The 25,572-nt window shown below is 42.4% G+C and overlaps 1 protein-coding gene across 1 annotated transcript; it reads left to right on the forward strand.

Annotated features, from left to right (window-relative positions):
* Nucleotides 1–10,691: 10,691 nt before the first annotated feature.
* slc1a8b (solute carrier family 1 member 8b) lies at nucleotides 10,692–23,914 on the forward strand (the record flags this gene model as incomplete). The annotated part of the gene is made up of 11 exons (XM_083924534.1): nucleotides 10,692–10,844; nucleotides 12,133–12,212; nucleotides 14,787–15,002; nucleotides 18,638–18,680; nucleotides 18,812–19,025; nucleotides 20,046–20,145; nucleotides 20,827–21,060; nucleotides 21,192–21,386; nucleotides 21,485–21,619; nucleotides 21,712–21,865; nucleotides 23,768–23,914. The coding sequence occupies 11 exons, from the start codon at nucleotides 10,692–10,694 to the stop codon at nucleotides 23,912–23,914; spliced, it is 1,671 nt and encodes a 556-aa protein (XP_083780660.1).
* Nucleotides 23,915–25,572: the final 1,658 nt, after the last annotated feature.

Raw genomic sequence — 25,572 nt, forward strand, 5'->3', positions numbered from 1 at the left:
CCAGTGTCAGGTGACAGGGAAATCACACACACACAAACATGTATGAACAAATTATTCAGAATGATAAATGAAAATAAAGGGTTCATATACCTGAATGAAGCCTTACACCGCCCAGAAATACACACATGCAAACAGGACCTGTACATCAAATGGAGAGCTGGCAGATGGAAGTTTGGTGCCTTGCTCAAGGACACCTCAGCAGAGATATCTCTCACCCCTCCAGCTACAAGTCCACCTCCATACTTGTGCGTTGAACTGTCAACCCTCCAGTTCCCAAGCCAAGTCCCTACAGACTGAGTTACTGCCACCCCAATGTGTTTTCCCTCTGTCAACCGTCAGAGGACTCAATCAATCAATCAATTAACCTTTATATCAGCTCGAGAGACATTGAGGATTTCCTCGCTCACAGTGGCGATAAACACAATTACAAGGGTGACATAATAAAACAGATAAAAAAACAAAAAAACCTTTAGGAGGAGCAGCTCACTGGACCGGGGACAATTCGTCCCTGTGTTCCAGTCAAGCATAGCTGACATGTAGGCTGGGTGTTTCCCAATAAGAGCTTTAAAAATAAATAAAAAACAGTGGTTCTCACGTCTCATAATGCCAACCAAACTTTTCATACAGGCTGCAGTGATGAGTTTGAAAGCAGTCACCTGTGATGAAACTGAGAGCTAAATGATTAGTGGGTGGAAGCAGACTACGCTCACCGGCCACTTTATCAGGTGCACCTGTCCAACTGCTCATTAACGCAATTTTCTAATCAGCCAATCACATGGCAGCAACTCATGGTCATGACGATCGGCTGCAGTTCAAAGCGAGCATCAGAACGGGGAAGAAAGGTGATTTAAGTGACTTTGAACGTGGCGTGGTTGTTGGTGCCACACGGGCTGCTCTGAGTATTTCAGAAACTGCTGATCTACTGGGATTTTCACGCACAACCATCTCCAGGGTTTACAGAGAATGGTCAGAGAAAAAGAAAATGTCCAGTTAGCGGCAGTTCTGTGGGCGCAAATGCCTCGTTGATGCCAGAGGTCAGAGGAGAATGGCCAGACTGGTTGGAGCTGATAGAAAGGCAACAGGAACTCAAATATCCACTGGTTCCAACAGAGGAATGCAGGAGAGCATCTGTGAACACACACCACCTACTTTCTAGCAGAGAGGGAACAGCAGCAGAAGACCACACGTACACTTTATGAAGCACCAGGTGCACCTAATGAAGTTGCCAGTGAATGTACATCCCCATAGTCCAGCACTGATAAAAACACTGCTTTACATACCAATGGGAAGCTGGTTCTGTATCTATCGACCTAATTTGCAAACAAGTTTATCGATATAAGATTTAAAAGAGAGTTTTTCATCAAGCCAGATGCCTAGATATTCATATTCAGAGACCTTTTCAATAATAGGACTGTTTCATAAAGGTTTCTCTTATTGTGAAAAGCCCGAAGGAGCTTAACAAACTGAACCAGGATCAGTCTGTTTCCTAAAGACACTCAGAAGTGATCAGAGCCTGGACACATCAAAATGTCTCAGATGAGTGAATCAGTGCAAACTGGACAAAATGACACACGCTTGGTTCTTCTTTTGAGATGAAGAGAAAAAGCATTTGATCAACTTTCCTAACAGGAAGTGACTCATTTCTAAAATGTATCCGAGCTGCAGAGGAGGTCAAACCTGTCGGCAGCTGCTGATTGAGCTCGCACTGATGTTTTGGGAATGATGCTGACATTAAACTTATTCAAAGATATTTTGGACAAAATAATAATATTATTTATTTATTCCTAAACACATCTATTGGTGGAAGAACTGACTTTGATTTAAAAGGGAAGTCCACGATTGTGACCCCTTACAATAAAAAAAAAAACATCAACCATGCAGATATTCCCCCTGATCCATCAGAGTTGCATCTGAATCATCTGGAGGAACAAATCAACTTCATGATCATGAGACCTTTGATCAAAAGACCAAATACAAAATCAATCTCATGTCAATGTGAAGTTGCTGTGACCCTGCACAGCCAGCAGAGGGCAGCCTGTGTCTTTCTATGAGCACAAAGGCCTTTGGGAAACTTGACAGAGACAGACACAGAAGAGGGATGAGGAACAGAAAGTCAAACGTTTTTACATGTTCTTAATCCGTCCACAGAGAGATGAAGCCTCTACTTACTCCACCACACCTCTCTCTCTTTCTGTTTCATAAGAGCAGGTGTGTGTTTGCCTTCTGAAATGTATTTTTGCATGATTTGAACGCATCACTGCTCCTCACAGTTTTAAAGTTCTTGTGTCACAGAGAGTCTGAACTGTTTTCATGCGCTCACACTGAAAACTGCATCAGGACGATGTTGCCAATAACTCTGCTTGTCATGTTGGGTTTTCTGACTCAGGGTGAGACATTTTGAAAAAGCGTCAGACATTATAGGAGTATTTAATGTGTGGTGCAGTTCCTCTCATGTTTTCCTCTTCTTTGTATTCTTATCGTTTAAACTGCTGCTCCATGTTGTTGGTTATCAAAGACTTCATTTCTCTTTTCAGAGTGTTTCGCCAACAATTTTCTGACTCAGGCTGACAAATCCAAGTCTGTTAGTGCTGGAGGGACTGTGACCATCAGCGCCACAGGGAGTTCAAATATTGGTGCTGATCTCAGCTGGTACCTTCGGAAACCTGGACAGACTCCCAAACTTCTTATATACTCTTCATCAACTCTCTTCTCTGGAACGCCGTCTCGATTCAGAGGCAGTAGATCTGGTTCTCACTACACTTTAACCATCAGTGGTGTTCAGGCTGAAGATGTTGGAGATTACTACTGTCTGGGCGACCATGGTGGTGCGTTCACACAGTGATTTAGAGTCGTACAAAAACCTCCTTCAGTCACACTGAAGTGAAAGCGGCCTGCTGCAGCTGCAGGTTGGTGAAGAGACTGTGATGAGGAGAACTGGTCCAGTGAACACAACACAAGAGTCATCAAGCAGAACCACCATGCATCGAAATAAAACTGACACAAAGTCAAAGACGCTCTTCTACATACAGTTAAAACTTATGTTATTGTCAGTAAATTGAGTCTCATTATGACTAAGCTGGGAAAATACCATAATTCTTCGTATATAGTAATACATGAATACGATGTATTACTAAAAGGATCTAATTCTTATAACTAGGGTTTTCTATTTAAATATAAAGTTATAGAAATGCATCATAACCTGTACAATCATGAATATTATCAGGTTTGATACTGGGATAACCAACTAGGTGTTTTTCATAATGCATATATTATAAAAGAAATACAAATACACTCATGGTAATCCACAGTTTTATTGAATGATAATGAGTCATCGAGCAGAACCATGACTCTAAAGGAAACTGACACAACTCACAGACACTTTTCTACATACAGTTTAAACTTGTGCTTTTGTCAGTAAATTGAGTTGCTTTCTAATTAATTTCTCCTTTTTTTATTCTATTCTATTTTTTGAGTCCATAAAAAGAGAGAAACTCAGTCAAAGTTGATTCGATCCATATATTAACAGTCTAACAAACATCATCACGTTATTTATCAGTGCAACATTGTTTTATCAATTTTGTCACACAGTGCTTGAAGCTGGTTCAGAGGTTCAAATTGTGAAACACACAAGTATTAACTTAAACAGCTTTCTGTCCTTCACTGATGTCCATGAATGTGTTAGAAAGAATACACGAATATTGTATCAAGTACAGCGGGCCTCAAAACTTGGTGCCACTTTTTTATTCAAAGTCAAATTCTTTATTCTCATTGTGGAACATTTTCATTCTGACACTTTGCATGGTCAGCTGATCCTCCAGTGAACTGAGAAGGTTTATAGTCCTGTGGGTTCAACGCTGCAGGACTCAGATCTGTCAGTCAACACGGCAGAAACCACAACCACCATGACTCTCATCACCATCCTCATGTGGACGCTGGCCTGCTGCTGTTTTACAGGTTCCTTCACTCAGCAACATTTCAAACATGATGTGCCGTCTTCTCTCTCATTTATTTCTGCTGATAAATGAATGATTGCTTTTGTCTGCAGGATGCAGCGGTCATGTGACTGTGACTCAGCCTCCAGTAGTGACATCTGCTCCAGGATCCACCGTCTCTCTCACCTGTAAGACCAACAAACCTGTTTACAGAGACGGTAATGGAGATAGGCTGAACTGGTATCAACAGAAATCTGGACAGCCTCCAAAGCTCCTGATAAAGTTTGCGAGCACACGTGAATCAGGAACTCCAGCTCGGTTTAGTGGCAGTGGAAGCAGGTCTGACTTCACTTTGACCATCAGTGGAGTTCAGACTGAAGACGCAGCAGTTTATTACTGTCAGAGTGCCCATGTAATAAACCGTGCTGATGTGTTCACACAGTGATTTAGAGTCGTACAAAAACCTCCTTCAGTCAGACTGAAGTGAAAGCGGCCTGCTGCAGCTGCAGGTTAGTGAAGAGACTGTGATGAGGAGAACTGGTCCAGTGAACACAACACAAGAGTCATCAAGCAGAACCACCATGCATCGAAATAAAACTGACACAAAGTCACAGATGCTCTTCTACATACAGTTAAAACTTATGTTATTGTCAGTGAATTGAGTCTCTTTATGACAAAGCTGGGGAAATACAATTATTACTCGATAATAGTAATAAAGCTTTACAATGTATTACTCTTTATTTTATAAAACTCAAAAGGATGATACTTTCATAACTTACCAACATTACTAACTGACATTACTATACAATTTTTTAAATGTTATAAACATGGTAAATGGTCTTGTACTTATATAGCACCTTTCTAGTCATCTGACTACTCAAGGCGCTTCAGTGTCTGTCACATTCACCCATTCACACTGATTCACACCACATTTACACACCCATGCGCAGCACGGGGAGCAATTCGGGTTTCAGTGTCTTGCCCAAGGACACTTCGACATGTGGACCGGGGAAGATGGGGATCAAACCACCAATCTCTCGAACAGAGGACGACCCACTCTGCCACCAAGCCACAGCCGCCCCTTATGCATCATACCCTTTATAATATCAGTTTTGATACTGAGATGATTAAAAAGGTGTTTTTCATAATGCATATATTCTAAAAGAAACACAAAGACAGTGACTCATTCTAATCCACAGTTTTATTTAATGATGGTTTAATGTTCATGACACATTTGTGATGAATTTCTCTTGGAGTGAAACTAATCAAATTCAGTTTAACTTGAAAAGTAATGAACGCAAAGAAGAACATGCAGGAGATCAGTATTAGAAAGCAACAGGCACTGAAACACTGAGCAGAGAGCTGAGAAACTTGCAGAACTATGTGAACAGAAGAGATCTGTGACTTCATCCAGGTCTCATCATCATTTCCACACAGGAAGCGTTGCTGAAGCTCTACTCTGAGCAGCGGTCGGGGTCCAGGGTTTGAGTGACAGGGCTCTGTCCATTCAGACTGGCCTCACAGCTCACTGAGCCCGCCTTCCTCCACTGGTCTGCAGTGAGGCTCAGGGTGCTGCTCCAGCTGTAGTGGCCGTCGCTCCCCAGGACCTCCAGGCTGTGTGACGCCCCTGAGGAGCGGCTGCTGCCCCCCACCTTCCAGCCCAGCCTCCAGGCTGAGGGGAAGCCCCCGCTGCCCAGACACACCAGTGTGGCACTGCCCTGCTGCAGCTCCTCTCTGGAGGGGGGGAGGACGGTCAGGGTGGGCCGCACCACACCCACTGGAGCAGAGAGAGGGGGAGAAAAGACGAAGGAATGAGAGTGACGGCTTGGTAATAAAGAAAAAGAACATGCTGCTCATTTCTGATGTGTGATCAAATAAAAGAGGATAAGTTGTGCTGCTGTTGAACTCATAAATCACTCAGCATCGGACCATCAGACACGTGATTCAAGTGTCAGTGCAGCTAGAGAGGTTCATTGATAGTGATTATTGATGACGTCTTCATATGTTTCATAGCGTGTGACAGTGAATAACTCGTCCCTGTGATGATTTCCTTCTGTTTAAACTGACAGAGCTGAAACACTCGTGTGAAGACAGTTCAAACCTTTGTCATCTGTCTCTTTCACTTCCTTTTCACCACATGGAAAATAAACGAAGCGTGGACTCAGAGAAAAGCTGCATTTACTGATAAAATCACGTTTGTGTTCAACAGGAAGTCACATCACAATTTCATTTGATAAATCATTTTTCTATATTTTCAAAATAGTTGAATAAAAATACAGCAATTTATGTTTTTTTCACAAAATCTTTCTTGAACAAATTCGACTTTAAAGTGTTTTAAAGCAAATATTAATTATATCTTATTATTTTGAAGGGAATATTAGAAAAACTCTCTTTCTGTTTCTTTAATTTCAGTTGTTTTTGCTCCTGAATGAATATTTATTTCTGAAAAGTCTCTTCAGAGATCGTCAGATCAGCTTAGTAAAATAAAAAATAACAAATAAACATTTCAGCACTAAACATGATCAGAATCTAAGTTAATAATTGTTAAAAATTATATTTGCTACATGTTTTAAATCAAAATATCTGGTACTTACAGTCAATGACGAGTTTGGTTCCTCCACCAAAAGTCCACCACAGTGACACAAAGTCATTAAGCGGCCGTACAAAAACCTCCTGCACTGTGAACAAGCACCTATCCACTGAAAACACTCTCTGGTTACACTGAAAACACAGAAAACTATTTACTTTATAGATTCTACAAGTATTTATAATGATATGGATTATTATTAATGTATAAATGAAGATTATTTCTTTAATTTCTCTTTACTTTTCTGCACCTGACACAGAAACAATTACAGCCTCCTTATAACAAAGTCTATTTCTCACCGTTTTATATCAGTTGATACTTGGTTAAATGAACATGATGCTTTGAAACAATAATGATTTAAAAACTCTTATTAAGCAGAACTGAAACATGTTATTTATCGTGAGTAAACCCTGTTGGTTCATTCAAAGACATATCATACCAACCACAGCAGACACAAACCTCCTCAACTGCACTTCTAATATCAATGTTTCCTTCTATTCCATTAAGATCACAGATGGTGTGAATCCACAAGTATTCCTCCTGATTCAGCGTCCCACGTTGCCTTCAGTGTGTTGAGAGCAGAGAAATCATTTCCATAGAGAGGAGGCTTTGCATGGTCAGCTGATCCTCCAGTGAGCTGAGAAGGTTTATAGTCCTGTGGGTTCAACGCTGCAGGACTCAGATCTGTCAGTCAACACGGCAGAAACCACAACCACCATGACTCTCATCACCATCCTCATGTGGACGCTGGCCTGCTGCTGTTTTACAGGTTCCTTCACTCAGCAACATTTCAAACATGATGTGCCGTCTTCTCTCTCATTTATTTCTGCTGATAAATGAATGATTGCTTTTGTCTGCAGGATGCAGCGGTCAGGTGACTGTGACTCAGCCTCCAGTAGTGACATCTGCTCCAGGATCCACCGTCTCTCTCACCTGTAAGACCAACAAACCTGTTTACCATTATAGTGATGGAACTTGGGGTACCTTCTGGTATCAACAGAAATCTGGACAGCCTCCAAAGCTCCTGATAAAATATGCGAGCACACGTGAATCAGGAACTCCAGCTCGGTTTAGTGGCAGTGGAAGAAGCTCTGACTTCACTTTGAGCATCAGTGGAGTTCAGACTGAAGACGCAGCAGTTTATCACTGTCAGAGTTTCCACAGTGGCCCAGTGTTCACACAGTGATTTGTAGTCGTACAAAAACCTCCCTCGGTCAGACTGCAGAGACACTGAGCTGTTACAGCAGGAACCGACTGCAGCTGCTGAAGAGGAAGAGACTCTGACACAGACCACTGAACACAGAGCTGACAGGAGCCGCAACAAGCACACAAAACATATTCACACTAATAAATGAATTTAAAATATTCATAAATATCTAATCACACCGCATCATGTTCTGACAAATGCCACCTGCAAGCACACAATACATATTCACACTAATTGCAGGGCGCATTACACTCTACAACATTTCAGGTCTATATTTGTCTTATTATGACAACATGATGCAAGAACTGTTTTATATTTCATTAAACTGCCCATCCCCCCGCGTCGCTCCACTACCTGAGGTACTGAAACTATTATTTGCATATTATTTTCTATTCCAAGACGTTCATTTTCCATAGATCGAAGTCTCAGTGGAATAAATAAAGTACATTTACTCAAGTGCTACATGTTTTTGAGATCACTTAAGTCTTTTTACTTTCTGCTATAGTTTAGTTTTGGAGGAACATATATTTAAATCAGGAGATGCTACATTTTTTGTGATTGATAGAAATGAGAAAAGTGATACTTTGAATAGTACAATAATATTCCCCCAATCGAGTCTGAACACTTGTGGTGCTGGGGAGGAGATGAAGAGGGTGTGCTGAAGATCTGGATGGATGAGATGTGCAGCAGGACTTCTGGTGTTCTGAAGGATGCGTTTTGCTTTGAAATGACAGCAGCGGAGGAGTTAACAGTATTAAAGTTTAACAGAAATGACATGATTGGCTCAGGGAGAATGTGGCACCATCTGATTGGTTTATATAAACAGGTGAACACCCATAGTCAGCTCATTAAGCGAGAGAGTGTGAATGGACGAGAGCATAAAGAGACTAAACTTCTTTTTTTTTTACTTGCACAGACATATGGATGCATACAATCCAGATAAAGAAAAAATAAGACTGTGTCGGGAGAGTTCAAAAAGCCTCATAAGAAGAGAAACAAACGATACAAATAAAATAAAAATATACATAATTTAGGAGAATTGCAAAATAAATTATGACAAATAACGACAAAAACTCACAAAGTGAACAGAAAAATTAACCAGTGAGTAAAAGATAATTAAATACAAAAAAAAACATGAAAAACAAAGTGGGGGGAACAATATAAAAATAATTAGACAACATGAATTAAATGTGCGTACCGTTTCCTTTAACATTGTTCTAAAGCTGACGAAGGCTTGATAACGTGTACTTTGGCGTTCCCTATCTGTACGTTATATGAGCGAGTACTGGCCATGTCTTGTAAATTGTAAATCCATATATCGTACAATATACTACAATATATTTTTTTACCGCAGGACTCAGTCAACACAGCAGAAACCACAATGAATCTCATCACCACCCTCATCTGGACGCCTCCTGGTCCCCTGACTCTTGTTGCAGAGCCACCCACAGGTCCTATTTTTCACATACCAAGTGAAATCTCAACATCAAACTGATGGATTGGCACAAAATGTTGTATAAATAGACATTTGTGTGATAATTATCTGGAGGCATCACTTCTTCGCCCATGTCACATTGTCACTTGATACCTTGTTGAAACAATTTTTGGCCATTTTGGGGAGTGTTTGCTCATTTTATGGCTTGGGGATTAAGGTTTTCCAGGAAAAAAAGGTCACAAAGCAACAAACAAATGATTAGAGCCGCGTTTGTTCCGGCCATTGATCTTGCTGCGTGCATTGTTTAAGACGGGGATAAGCGTTATTGGATTGGTTACAGGTGACGTAGGCGGACATTGTTAGACAGGAGAGAGTCAACTTTGGATCTGTTCCCAGGTTAGTGCGGACACTGTGACGGCAGCAGACAAAGGTCGAGCACAGAATTAACGAGACGTGTAAACAACACGCGAGAACAGACACAGGCACAGCTTGGGCAGCTAATAACAATGGCATGCCATGGTTTCTGTTAACAGCTCTGCGGGTACTGTTGAGGACACTACATCTACCTTTACCTATCTATCTACAACCATATAATCTGATCGTACCTTTTAGAGATTTCTTTCGGCTGCAGATACGGCAAAAAATATACACCATGTCTCATTTGATTGCCTCACATGTGCAAACACATTCTCCTCATCATTCTGCAGGGTTGAAGTTCCTTTGAGGTTGTTTCTCTGGGCAACAAGGCATTGTTTACCAATTAAAAGTCAAGTCCTAACGTTAAGGCCCTTATCCCCGAGCAGCCGAGACAGCCTCATGTCACGATAAGATCCAAGGACATCCAGGACGTCCTGTACACTGAGGACTGATGCGTGTGTCTTATTAGCCTCTGGCCTCTGGTAATCCTGCCCTGACAGTGCAACTCCTTCTCTTACTCACAGTGAAATAAATAAAAATCCACTATTCTTATGTTCTTAGAAATCAATAATTCTATCTGTGATCATTCAATCAATACATTTATAATTCCTTTCCATGTTTTTTCTCTTTTGAATTAGTAAATGAACCCAAAACGTGATTGATTGGAGGGTGTAGAACGTACTTGTTAGCTGAAGCTGGAGTTGCAAGTCACAGAGGTCAAAGAGGAAGCTCCTATGAGTGGGAAAACTTGGAAGCGGGTAGTAATAACTCATAATGAGCTACGAATGGAGAAGCTAATCACCGCTGATCCTTTTTAATAAGCCTGTGTGGCTGTGTTGAAGTCTCTGCTGGCATGGGATAGGGATAATCCTTTTAGGGGATGCCTCACCAGGAATCAGTTACTCAACACTTCCTCTCTCAGTCTGGATGAGATCCTCAGTGAGAGACAGGACCCATATTTGATCACATCCAGTAGCTGTCCTCCAACCCAAACCCAGTGGGATACATACTGGTCTACCTCATTCACTCAGGATTTTCGGAAATCTGCAGTCCATCAGGGGGGAGCGGGTGGGGGTGGGGGGCTGCTGGGGTACGGACCGAGCCTGAATCATGATGAAATGGATGAAGACTTTGTTTCCGGCGAAAGTCAGGGCATACGTGGGGGACTACTGCAGGAGAAACGGCCTGTTGACGCTCTCGGTCATTGCTGTAGTGACGGGCTGCGTGCTTGGATTTGTCCTCAGGTCGTTCAACCTGTCCACACAGGTATGGATGGATAGAAAAGTAACAGGAGCCAATGTGACTGACTTTGGGTCATACAGACTCCCGTTACGTGTCGTTACCTCAGTAGAATGTGTGACTTTTAATACTGTGTGCAAATCAAATCAACATTCAGGATGTGACGGCCAGTCTGTCCTGTTCACTTCTGTAGTTAAAGCTTCTTATGTAACAGTGAAAGTGGAATCTGAGAGGATCTCAGAAGACGTCCAGGAATGGTTAAAGCTGCTATAATTGATATTCTCATACCAACATTGGTATTTCTAAGGTGTAGCATCATTTTCAGCTGTTCTTATCAACAAAATGTCTAAAGAGCCCAAAAGTACGCTCTCTTCTCAGCACCAAAACGCAAACAGACACAGGTGGCAACTAACATAACATAGTGGAGCATTTAGCAGCTAAAGAGCCAAATCATTTCCTCAGTAGTTGGTGGAGAAAACAGAGCTAAAAGAGAGTGCATATTTGGCTTAAATTCATCAGGTGGCAAACCTGTAAATAGGCAAAGTGTTCTGTCTGTTAAGTCTGACGTTACGCCCTTTCAAAGTACAACTTCCGGGTCCAAACGCGCCGTTGAAACAAAAAATGACAACAGCGGCCGAACACGTGAACATACGATCACCTCTTTCTTCTGTGAGACACCTTTTTTTTATCTATAGGAAAGAGGTAACATGACAAGTACGTTGTTTTTTAGAAACTCAGATCTGTTCAAACAACGGGGAACACAGCACTGCGGTTTTAGAAATACGAGGCTTGGACCCGGAAATCATATTTTGAAAGGGTGTCGTGACGTCACGACTTAACAGCCGAATACCAACTCAAGAGGTGTTGTCAGTATTTTAATAGCCCAAAAATTGTATTGAATATATTTAGTATTCATCAAATAATTTAGAAATGTTTAAAAGTCTGTCTAAAGGATTCTCCTGATATTATGTTAATGTGACGCTCCAAATGGACAAGGTAGCTTATATGCTTTAGCGGAGACTCAATCAATGATTAGGGTCCAGTGTGCTCATTCAGCAATGTAGGCGTCAAAATCTGCTGAGCAAAGGAACGAATCTGTGAAACACCTCAAAGCATTTGTTTTTACCCGTTTGGTTGGGAATGTGCACGACAGCATCTTTAATATGTTGAATTACCATATGAGTAAATAACAAAACTAGTTGACAACATGATTTAAAAGTGCATTCTGTTGGATTTTAACACAAGCAATGGTAATTTGGTCCCTACTGTGCTGGATATATGGTTTGCTTCAGGCGTCTCTCTCTCTCTCACACAGGCTAAGATCTACTTCTCCTTCCCTGGAGAACTCCTGATGAGGATGTTAAAGATGTTGATTCTGCCGCTCATCACCTCCAGGTAAGAAAAGTCCTCACCTGCAGGTCAGGAATGGCGTTTTCGGACTTTTTTGACTGGGGTGTCTTATGGGATAGAAAGAAGCACGTGCACTGCACGCCATTTCTGTCTCCACTACTAATATCTACTTAAACCCTTGTGGCGCGTTCAGGCCGGGTGTGATAGATACGATGAAATTGCAGGAAAAACCAGTAACACGCTGCTTGATCACGTTTGGATCATATTTGGACCATGACGTAAATGTGCCAATCGCGTCATCCACGCCATGATGATGCAAACCCGCCTATAAAAACTTTATATTATTCATTGTATTGTTATACTATTTCCTTTCTCTCATCGACCATGGCTGAGATAACCACCGCTGCTGCATTGTACCTGTTGTGGAAGTCTGAGATACGTCTCCATTGTTGATAAGTAGTGCTTCTGCAGGTGGGGGAATCACAAAACTCCCACCCCCTCCTCCCTTCTGATTGGCTCACGTGCCACAACGTCACGCGATTCGGCTGAAAAGTTCAGTATTTTCAACTCGCACGTTGGAGGCAATTGACGCAAATATCGATTGATTTTCGCGTATACCGCATCGCGAGTTACGACTGTAATGCGATCGAAGTGTAGCCCGTCTTGAAAACTTGTTTGTAGATCGACCTTGTATGTAATCGCTCTGCTTCTATGCGTCTGTCATGGTTTGAACACAGTATTAAAGACCCAAAATGCATTTGGGACAGGGGTTGTTTACGGAAGATAGCAAGTCAACATTATATGCCACATAGAGGTGGTGTGTATCGCCTGAAAACTGGGAACATGAGGATTCATTTGTAATGCAGCTCTATAACATTGGGCTTTGATTAGCTGCCTATTCAAGTGATAAGTTTTCATTTTAACGTGACTGAGGGGCATGCTTTGGCCCGAGGCTGTTTATAATTACATCTTTAAAGTTTAGAGCCTATAAGGGCTTCAAACATTATGATGGAAGTACATGATTGCCATTTTAATCCTTTAATGTTTCATAAATAGTTTTGGGGGGTTGATGCTGTTTGTTTTACAAATTAGATGCAAAATGTAAGCAATTTGGAACACTTGCAATTTATACAAAAAGTCAAGAAACCATCCAGAGTACCACATTAAGATGCCAACACCTTGGGGAACACCACGGCAAAATCCATGCTCTGACTTGATGAATAAAACTTTTGTCATTTTCAAGATTTAAATGGAGTGGTACAACTCTGATCTGGAAAATGCTCAGAAAAAACCCTCTATTTCTACACTGATACAGTGAGCTTTGAAAAAGATGGCCTCATTACAAAGCAATGGCTACTATGGGGACTTATATTATCACACATGAATATAATTCAGCTCATTGTATCCACATGACTCTCAGCTTTCCAATGATACCTGATTTATGCAACTCCGAGACTGTTTAAGGACCCCAGTGTGAATAATATTCAAATACACTATTTTAGCATGTTTTTCCCCTTAAACTGCCCATGGGGTCATCATAAAGTGGGCCTGTTTGCAAAGGGGATACTTGTGGGTGCCAAAAGAACTCATTTTCATTTAGATATCTTGAGCTGAGAGGTCAAGGGGGCCATTTTGAAATTATTATGACAGTTATTCCCTGACCAAATTTTAGCCTAACTTGGGAGCATTAGTCACCACCCTTTCGGGACAAGCTAGCATGACAGGATTTGATGGACCCTGTATCATCTGGTATAGCTATAAAACAGAGCGGGGCCTCTTAAAGACAGTAATGTCTGTTGGGGTCGCCCACGCTCTTGCAAGACTCTTACTGGGGTGACACTTGGGGTGGCCAATCAGTGTAGGGCCATGCTACTCTAGGTAACCCCGTAGAAACGCCTCGGTTCAGACTCAAATAAAATACAACTGCCATGTTTTGATCAGAGAATTATGAAACCTATCAGTCCACCAATATATGGACGGATACACATTCTCATGTTAATACAGCTGTAAGATTAAACATCAAGCACACAAAACTCTGCATACAGGATTCATTATCCCCGTCCTGCCACCTGGAATTCTGTAGCTCCTTCCTCAAATAAATAACAGTATGTGTGTAATATGAATACAAGGGTTATGGGGGAATATTTCTTTCTATGCGAGGGGAATCCTTTTGGTTCACTTGGCAAAGGTTAATGCTGCATTCAGACAAGAACTCTTTAACACATTGTTTTGAAATTAGTTAACCAGACTCACAGCGAGAAGGTTCCAGGTTTGAATCCGGGCTGGTGCCTTTCTGTGTGGAGTTTGCATGTTCTCCTCGTGTCTGCGTGGGTTTTCTCCGGGTTCTCCGGTTTCCTCCCACAGTCCAAAGACGTGCAGGTGTTCGGTTCATTGATGACTCTAAAATCACCCGTAGGTGTGAATTGTTGTCTGTCTCTGTTCGTCTCTATGTGCCCTGTGATAGACTGCCGTCCTGTCCAGGGTGTACCCCGCCTCACACCCGATGTCAGCTGGGATCGGCTCCAGCCCCCCGCGATCCTGACAGGGACAAGCGGTTGAAGATGAATGAATGAATGAATGAAAGAGAGTTAACTGGCCACCTCTTGTTTTCCTTTCCAGTCTTATGTCCGGCTTGTCAGCAATGGACACGAAGGCAAGTGGTCGGCTGGGAGTCCTGACCATCACCTACTATCTGTGGACGACCTTCATCGCTGTCATCGTCGGCATCGTGCTGGTGCTCATCATTCACCCGGGGACAGGCGCAGATAAAGAAGGCCACCATGCAAGTTCAGGACCAGTTATGACTTCTGCTGATGCTCTGCTGGACCTCATCAGGTAAACAAGGATGGACACAAATGTTTACCTTACTGTACCTTACTACATTTACCCCTTGAGCAAGGATGCTGAGTTGCTACCAGCTGACATGATTCAATATCATTCCTCCCTCTGGGATGAACAAGAGTTTACAACCACCCCGGCGGCTCTGTGAGGCTGCTCTTAGGCACGGCAATGCTTTGAGCTAAATGCTCACTCAGCATGCTCGCAATAATAACGTCAACAGAAAAACTAGGGGTTTCACAAAGTCATGAAGATCCATTATCTGGGGACCGTCTATGTCTAAACAAACTTAGGTACTGATCTCTTCTAAAGATGTTAAAAAAATTACTGGATAAGGGAAAGCATTAACCTGCTGGAGCAAAGGTCAAGGGATTCATCCTCTAGGCACCGAATTGTGATATTGAGACATTTCAGTCGGGCCCAAGCGGTTGACATACAGGTAGACATTGCAATCCATAGTACTACGCTGTTTGCCTGGCGAAGAGCTAAAGATTGACCTTTTCTAAGATGTTCTTCCATTTTAGCATGTCATAAGAGTGGCTTAGGACTCTACATCATTCTGTCAAAGTAAACAAACAACCAAATCAGGCTTTCCTGATGTGTGTCCTGTGTTCCTAAGCGCCTTTCCAGTACTTGGGGTCTCTGCCATTTTTAAGATCTGATGACTGGAAAAAAGTATCCCCCATCTTCGCTGCCTCCATAAAACAGAGATAATCCCCCTCCTAGTAATGGCTTTTCAGGAGACACCTTATTAGTGTTGTTTTCCACAATGAGGATTTGCTGTGTAATACCCTTTAACCTCTGTGGAAAACTAATACAGACCACTTAATTCCAGTACAGACCTTGTGACCTCCCTGTTTCCTCAAGAACAAGAAGCTCCCTAATCACACAATCTCAAGACATCACTTTGAATCCTGGCAGCTCACATCACTCAAAGAAACAGTGGGAAGTCAGAAATGATCACAATTCTCAGCGAGTGAAGCCAAATGTGGTCTATTCAAATATTTAATGAACTCATGACATATGATAAAAAAAAACAACCAGAATCTGAATATATACTGTGCCTACATGTCTTGTCAGCATTACATTGAGAGAAGGAAAAAAAACATGTCGTAAGACAGTTGCAGTGTCACTCTTACGCAGCAGGATGGCTAAGAATAGGTAGACACTTAATTGTGATCTGTTAAGCCTGAACTACCTCAGAAGGCCCGTGTGCAGTGTTACCCTGAGGCTGCAGTCTGGTGTGTGTGCTCAGGCTTACTGCAGGACCATTAATGTCAGAGATCCACTAATACCTTCCACTTAAACCCGATTATTATTAGTGGCCATTCTGTAACTGTAAGCCAACGGTTCACATTTCAGTCATCTTACGTGTCTGGCAAGCTTGGATTTAGGAACATTGACGTATCCTGTATTAGTGCAGTCCTGGCTGCTGGCTATCCCCACGCATCTTCCACCACAGGTGAAGGCCTCTCTCTGTTTCTCTGTGATGTCCCCTGGTTTTGTTGTAGTTTACATTGTTGCTATTCATGTGCGGCCTGTAAAATAGCAAAAACGACCCATGTAGCAACAGAGGTCATTCTGTTAATAATTCTACTTAATCACAACAGCCAGTGTTGTAGTAAGTATTTAGTTCATTTATGCAACTTTCAAACTGAGGGCTCCACCAGGATTGAACCAGGGTTGATTTTGTGTTTAAGAGTATCACAGATGAAGCTGGCAGGTGGGCCCAAATGCAGAAACAGCACAGGCAGGACAGGAAAACTAAAGAACAAATTATTTCCCAAAACAAAGCTCAGGGGTAGGGGAAAAAAGGCTTCACACAAGAAGAATAGACAACAAACTGAGAAAGAACAAAATGGGAAAAGGGTGTATAATCTACCAGACTAATCACAGAACAAGAAACAGCTAGAGTGGGCAAGGAACAGGAATACAGAGGGACACACTGATTGGGTAAAGAGACAAGGACAGGCAGCATGAGGCGCGCTGGAGGGTAGATACAAAACAGGTGTACAGGGGGAGACAAGCAGGGCTACAGGAATACAGACTAGCTGGAAATCAATGCAAAACAGATAAAAACTAAACAGGCTCCAAAACACTAAAACTGAACAGCAAAATACACAAGGGACTTACAAACTACTAAAACGCAGGCCTGGAGGAAAACACATAGGAAAAACACAAATATGGGAAGTAAAACAAGACATACATTCACAGGAGGAGAGTGATTTTCACAATACAACAGGAAACAAGCTAAACCGAAACCTGAGACCATGACAGTAAGGGTTCACTGGCGTTGACTGTCCCAGCTTCGCAACCCATGTCGAGAGGTGGGTCAGACACGGGTTGGACAAGGGTCAATTTCATTAGAATGGCGCACTACCGGAGTTGATAAGCACTGGGTAAGTGGTATAACCTGACTCGTTAGATGGTTTGTTACACAGAACAATCTGAGAAGCTGACATTGAAGAGGACAGGTGCTTTCAAAACATACCTGGCATGTGATTGGATGAACCATCTCTCTATCTTGTGTTATCGTGAGAGTTCAGTTGCTGTGCATGGTAATATTTGGTATGCATTGCTCCTAGATCGTGACCCGGGTCTTATCTGATATATAGACTCACCAGGGACTAACCCATGTTGTATGGCTTGGTTTAAATGGTCAAAAAGAGGGACTGAACACGGGTCAGTTAACGCTGGTCCGACCCTGGTCATTGGGGTTACTCATTTCTCATGGAGTATAGGCCACTGACCCCAGTTCGCCAGTCCTCTGTCCTGGCCTCTCCTTTTCAACTGTGCGTGCATTTGGTTTCCAAATTGCGTAGCTGATCCATCCCCATCCTTTTCTATTGATTGCTTCTCCCCATGGTATCTTGCCAGTGGTTGCTGACGAATGTTTGTACTTTGGTAATCTCGGTAGTCTGCCATGTCTCTGATCCGTAGAGTGGAATAGGCTTATTGTTAGAGCTGAGGAGTCTGAGCTTTGTCCGCTGGCTGATTTTCCTGGAGCTCCAAATGTTCTTCATCCGGATGCATAAAGCCCTTGCTATGCCAATTGGGGCTCTGACATCTGTGCCAACCTGCTTGTCAATGACACTGCCTAAATTCACATCATTACTTCATTAAAAGTAGCATTTCCACATGGTCAAAAATCCAATGTTCCTTGAGTAAAAATACATACAAAATGTAATTGAAGCACCAAAAGTAAAGTAGCCCATGCAGAAAAATGCTCATTGTTAGTGTGTTATACTATTAGATATTATAATAATAATATGATGCAAACATAACAGCATTTTACCTTTGAAGGTGCTCAAACTGAAGCTAATGTAGTTATGCTGTTGGAGGGTTTGATATGTAACAATGTCATTTTTCATTTATTAGTTTATATGTTTTCCATGTAACACTAGTAACTAATGTACAACGGTCAAATTAGTGAAATAAAGAGCAAGTACTTAACATGTATATGAAGTACCTCAAAATAAAAACATTATACAAACGTCTACACCTCTTTACATGCACTGCACAATAGCAGTGAACGTATCAAAATTGAATATATTTGCCAGGCTAGCTACTGAAATGAGTCATTTTTAAAACGCAAAGCTCTGACATATTTCTCTTTCTATTGTCTTTGATAGGAACATGATCCCTTCAAATCTAATTGAAGCAACTTTTCAGCAGGTGAGTGGGCAAAAGGAGGACCCTCACAATGGACTGGACAACACTGTTAGCTAATTCAATGTTGAACCTAATGTTAACCTATACACATTAAAAAAAAATCTCTGTGGTTGTTCTCTTTCGCCCAACTCCAGTACCGAACGGACCTGATTCCTATTGTACAGAACTCTGATGTAAAAGACTCTCAGGCCAACTATGTGTACGTCATGCCCGACTACCACAACCCTCAACTGGGCCATCCGGTCTTTCTGGAGATCACCCCTGCTCCCGACATCAAGTATAAAATTGTCCCCAGTACCAGCAAGGGCATGAACGTACTCGGGATTGTCATCTTCTCAGCCACCATGGGTAAGACAGGCGGCTTATTGGTACCACAGAAAAAATCTTTCAGCCATAAGTTGTAATCTATGGCTTCATGTATTGTTAATAAAGGCTTTATAAATAAGCCATTATGACATTCATTACATAAGCAACAATAACTTGAATTGCCAGGTTGTGAAAAAAAACCTTTTGGCTAGAATTAATCCAACATGATGCTTTGTCATTTTGGATCTTTAGTTTATTGGAAAGCCATCTTTGAACCCATCAGCTATCAGTCTGACGATAGCTGATGGGTTCAAGTAACGATTTAGCCTTTGGGGACATTCATGGGTGTATTATGAGAACCGGATACCAGACACCAAGATGGCGCCTATTCAGTTCAATGAGAATTGCTTACCTCGTGCATTAAGCCCCCCCCCCAAAAAAAAAAAAAAAAAAAACTAGCGTCCAGGTTTATTTAGGGGGTATGCCTCTCATGAGTAAAAATCCATAATTGAAGGAGGTGTCCTTTATCATTTATATAATGCTTTCTTTGTCTTAGCAACCAGTCAAAGTCCTTTACAACACACGCACCACCTGCTTATCAGGAGTGATACACATTCACAAGCACCCTCACAGCAATTTGGGGTACAGTATCTTGTCCAAGCATCCTTCAATAAGTTGACTGCATGGGCGGTCTTCTGATAAGTGGATGACAACACTTTCTCCTGAGCCAGAGCCCCTTAGTCTAATCTATTCAGTTACTTCCCACCACTGTTAACGACTTACTAACATGCTCGATTGTAGACATGATAACCAGCCGAAAGGACCTTTCACAACCTTGCAAAAGTAGCTCATAAATCGTTAAACTTGATTGATCGACCGATACAATCTTTAGCGCAACATAGTGATATTTGACCTCTGCAATTAACCCGTATGAGCAGCAGCATTTACCTGATCTATACAGTGTCAGTAAATGTTTTATTAACTATTAAGTCCATCATTATAAACTCTTTATCAGGGGTACTATAATCACCAACTACAAGCTTGCATGTGACCTGTTCTCAGGTCTGCTGCTGGGGAAGATGGGAGAACGTGGAGCGCCGTTGGTCAACGTGTGCCAGTGCATCAACGAATGCGTCATGAAGATTATTAACGCTGCTATGTGGTAAGATTGCACTCACACACACTTTCAAAAATAGACGATTGTGTCACACGGATACATTCCAAAAAAAGACAAACACATTTCACACGGCACACATCTAAAAATAAATCTCACACAGCGACTCAGGGAAGAATCAAGTGACTTTACTGCTTCTCACCAGAGCTGACGAGTCGACTCTTGGATTAGATTTGAGTGAATGCAGCATCACATCAATAAGACCAGTGCTGAATATTCTTGGGTGGGATAGTGTCATACTGTGTATTGTATGTGGACACCCACGTGTGTGATTTCTGAACATCTCCTTCCAAAGGCATTAATCTGCTGCTATAACAGCCTCCACGCTTCTGGAGCCTGACTGCAGGGATTTTCTCCCAGTCAGCCCCGAGAGCATTAGTGAGGGCCGACACTCATGCTGGGGGATAAAGCCAGATAAGGCTCACAGTCGACGATCCAATTAATCGCAAAGGTTTTGGATGGGGTTGAGGTCAGGCCGGTCAAGTTCTTCCACACGGAAGGTGGAAAAACTTTTCTTTACGAGCCAAGTTGTCAAGTTAAAAGAGTAAGAATATTGGGAAGTTTCAAAGGTTTTATTTGTCACATACTTGAAATGCAGGGTGTCATAATCTTGAGGTCGTACTGAAAAGATAGTGTGCAGTAAAGAATGAATTGCTCTCCTCCGTACAGGTACTTCCCCTTCGGCATCGTGTTCCTTGTGGCGGGGAAGATCCTGGATATGCACGACCCGGCCCATCTCGGAGAGAAGCTGGGCATGTACTTCATTACGGTCCTGTCTGGTTTGTTTGTGCACGGCCTCATCCTACTGCCTTTCTTCTACTACTTCTTCACTCGCAAAAACCCTTTTACATACATCAGAGGGCTGCTGCAGGCTCTCGTCATTGCACTGGCCACGTCGTCCAGGTTAGAAGCATCTTGGTTCTGTCTCTTTAAACCTCAAAAATATGTACAGTTCTACCTGTTGTACACGTTCGGGACTGACGCCGACTGGGAACCTTGATCCGACCATTTCCTCTTGTTCTCTCCCTCTGCAGCTCAGCCACGTTGCCCATCACCATGAAGTGTCTCCTGGAGAACTGCGGAGTGGACCGGCAGATTGCTCGCTTTGTGCTGCCAGTGGGAGCTACCATCAACATGGATGGGACTGCCCTGTACGAAGCAGTGGCGGCGATCTTTATCGCTCAGGTCAATGAGTATGACTTGGACTTTGGTCAGCTGGTCACTATTAGGTGAGAATGAACACTGAGCTCATTATCCTCCTATGAAACATTCATGTTGAGAAACAAGTTGTTTTACATCTCTAACATCCCGGCTCTTGTCTAATCAGTATAACGGCGACAGCAGCCAGCATCGGGGCAGCTGGGATACCTCAAGCCGGTCTGGTTACCATGGTGATTGTCCTGACCTCTGTGGGGTTGCCGCCTGCAGATATCTCGCTGATTGTGGCCATCGATTGGGTTCTGTAAGTCCCACATAAAATGATAAAGAGCATAAGTGGGTCTTGTAAGGACTGTCAGGGCAACGTGTTAAAAAATGTTCTCCTCTCATTCTCAGCGATCGGTTCCGGACAATGATCAACGTTCTTGGTGATGCCTTAGCTGCGGGGATTATGGCTGATTTATGTAAGAAGGACTTTGAGAAAGCAGCCACTACTGCTCCAACTCCTACCCCTACTGATAACACTGAAAAGGGCGGTGGCCCCAGTCGGGTAAGGAGGACTATTTCTATTTGTTCAGGTTAAAGTACAAATGCTCATGTTAGGATCTAAAACCCCTGGAAACTGGATTTGAAATATTCAGTATATCTCTAAATTAAATATTAAGCATTATCAAATACATTTTGGGAAAACAAGACTTCTACAATTATTCTAGCACCTGCGGCTTTACTCCGGCAGAACAGTGATTTGAGCTAAATATATAGACTGTATAAAATATGGACGCAGTCTCCTGATGCTGCCTGCTCCTGGCTAATGCAAAAATGGGCAAAGAGGTGGAGCATGGATGGTGCTCAGGCGGGCCGAATGAAGCCTACAGTCTATGCGAGCCTCCTGCGACGACACCCACCTGTCACTCAAAGAGGTCATGCCCTTAATGATGCATATTTCTAAGCCTTAATAACATTTAAATGGGTGAGTTATATAAAAATGAATCCTGCATAAAGTTGTCATGAACGGGGAAATTAGCAAAAGAGACCAAAACATTTTAACATGGAGGTCTACTGCAGTTGGCACTTCCATGTCGGCTTCATTTCTCAGCCCCCAGAGATTGCTGCTTGGCTAAACGCTAACATCAAGATGTAATGCTCACGATGACAATGCTAACGTGCTGATGTTCAGCAGGTAGAATAATATGTACCACTGTCACCATCTTAGTTTTAGTTAGCAATTCAACATGCTGACCAGACAGGCCACGAATGGCAATAACATGGCTAAAAACTTGGTCGTGTCTAGATGGTAACCTTAGAGTTGTGAAAACTTGCAGGGACTGTCGTGAGACTCGCTTCCCGACGACCTATGCTAATCTCAACTATTCGAGGTCTATGCCTAACCTCAAGACGTTCGCTAATCTTGGGTTTCCATCTACACACGAACGAAAAGCAAGGGACAAAAGCACAAATGCAGAAGTCTCTTGATTTTATAGTTTTTTAACTTTGTTCTGACGTTTTCCTACATGTGTGTTTAAGTTCACATTTGTGAAACCATGTATAACTATATATATATAATCATCACCAATTTCTGAGATTTTGGTTATTCTTTTGGTAGATACGTTTGGTGGTTGCAAATCGTTCTACTGCTTTAGTATATTTACTTATTTGTTATCGAAACAGAAAATACATTGGAAATTTCCTGATTGCCCTGAAACAAAGACACAAATCATCTACAGAGAGATTCTCGATAGAAAATTAATTCATTCATTCATCTTCAGCCGCTTATCCCGGGGTCGGGGTCGCGGGGTCCACCCTGGACAGGACGCCAGTCTATCGCAGGGCACATAGAGACGAACAGAGACAGACAACCATTCACACCTACGGGCAATTTTAGAGTCATCAATGAACCTAACACCTGCACGTCTTTGGGTTGTGGGAGGAAACCGGAGAACCCGGAGAAAGCCCACGCAGACACAGGGAGAACATGCAAACTCCACACAGAAAGGCCCACCACCGTGTAGCCCTCAATAGAAAATGCTAATGCTAGTTATAGAGGTCTTTATTTTTGCTAATGATATTATTAAGGAGCCAGTTGAGGTGGTTCGGGCATCTAGTAAGGATGAACCCTGGGCGCCTCCCTAGGGAGGTGTTCCAGGCACGTCCAGCTGGGAGGAGGCCTCGGGGAAGACCCAGGACCAGGTGGAGAGATTAGATCTCCACACTGGCCTGGGAACGCCTCAGGATCCCCCAGTTAGAGCTGGTTAATGTGGCCCAGGAAAGGGAAGTTTGGGGTCCCCTGCTAAAGCTGCTGCCCCCGAGACCCGACCCCGGATAAGAGGCTGAAGATGAGATGAGATGAGATGAGATGAGATAATGATATTATTTTATGGCCATTAGACAAACTCATGTAATCCTAAAACTGATTTTACCATCATAACTAACTGTTGGTGCCTTCTTCCTACAGAGAGACACCGTAATCTCCTTCGGTAATCAGAGCGTGGCGATGTCCGATGCTCCTCTGATCACACACCGCTGCGATTACGTGTATGAAGTGGATGGAGACAATGTGATGGAGAGACCCGTGGCCTGCTACAACCTCTGCCAAGTCTGAGACACTTTTACAGGATGGACAGCAAGGGGACACTGCCTTCCACAGCACATAGATCCTCCTCTTTGGATCAAAGGGGTCCGTCATCTGAGGCACGGAATAATCCAGTTGGGTTAAAATCCTGTTTTCATAATGAGACAGAAGTTTTAAGTACATTGTGGTGTCAGGGTTTAGCGGCTTAAATGGAATTTGCCTGTGCCATGTCGAAAACAAAAACCTTCATTACTGGATATATTGCATACAGGGGGTTTAAGAGAGAACTGATTTATGAGTGACGTTATTCAGGAGGAAAGATGTACACTGTATTGATTAAATATTGTATGAATTTAAAATTGCTCTAAGCCTGAGAACTTAAAGGCTTGAGTGCATTCGAACCACACATCCATGCGCAGTACAGGGTTCAGTGTCTTGCCAAGACACCTCAGTACGCGGGATGGACTCACATGTAACCTAAATCTTGAACATAGACTCTGAATGCACCCGCAGACTTGTTTTACAATGGCATGCATTAGAGGGAGATTGGTGTTCGTCCGTTAGCTGTGACACTTAGACTTTCACAGTAGGCCTGTCCTTATAAAGTTTGACCAAGGTTTTGAGTTGCCTTAACACAATCTCAGTAAAATAATCCTGAGAACTTGAAAGACTTGAAAGTAAACATAAACTGATTGACATGGAGCATATGTATTTTGTTTATGTTAGACAAGGCATTTACTGATATATATTTAAAAACACTAATGAAAAATGTTCACATTATTCTAGTAAGATGATCATTTGTCTTTTTATACCAATGCTTTGAATTTTGTTTTGTTTTTTAATAAAAAAACATGCAGTACTTCAAGTCCTGTCAATGAGTGCTGTTATTTTAGACCTAATTCACCAACACGGTTTTTAAATCTTTATAATGTTTTTAAAACTTTATAATGGCCAGTTTTGCTTTAGACCAGTCTTTCCCAATGTTGGGGTCGGGACCCAAAATGGGCAACATACCCATCGACAATCAACAGAGTAAAATGCATAACAATGCTACGATGCTTCTGTGGACCCCAGTAAGACCACCAGTGCTTTAGGGGAAAGCTAATGGGGATCCTGCAAAATAAACAAGAAGATAAGAGCGTTCTTTATTTTGTTTACGCTGGTCAGTTCAGCTTATCTCCCCACTCTCTGACTGAGGTAACAGTCAGTGCGTTTACATGCAGTTTAAAAACCAGATTATAATCGGGTTAAGGGTGTTTCTCAAACACCATGGAAACACTATACTCCGGGTAAAATCGGGGTTCCCATATCCTGGTTAACAGACCTAGAGAACTCCTTCAGTTCCCCAATTATTCACGCACGTAAACCGATCTTTGATCGTCCGACAGCAATCCGATCATTCCCTAAACCTAAGGCCATTTTCGGGTTTAGTGATGTGCATGTAAACGCACTGATTGAGTGTGATTTGTATGATTCCCTCACTCATGATTTTTTATCTGAAAGTCTGGGTCCCGGGAAAACACCAAATTTCTCTTTTGGGCTCCTGCTTTGGACCAGTGAGGTCAGTGTACCCCGGGCAGCACTTCTGCTTTTACCAGGGAACCATGGAAAGACAGTGGGGAGGTTCCACCGATTGACCAAAGTAGAAGAAATAGCTGGATTTTTTAATTTGTTACTTTTAGCTATCA

The sequence above is a fragment of the Echiichthys vipera genome (genome assembly GCF_963691815.1).
Source record: "Echiichthys vipera genome assembly, chromosome: 12".
Classification (NCBI taxonomy): domain Eukaryota; kingdom Metazoa; phylum Chordata; class Actinopteri; order Perciformes; family Trachinidae; genus Echiichthys; species Echiichthys vipera.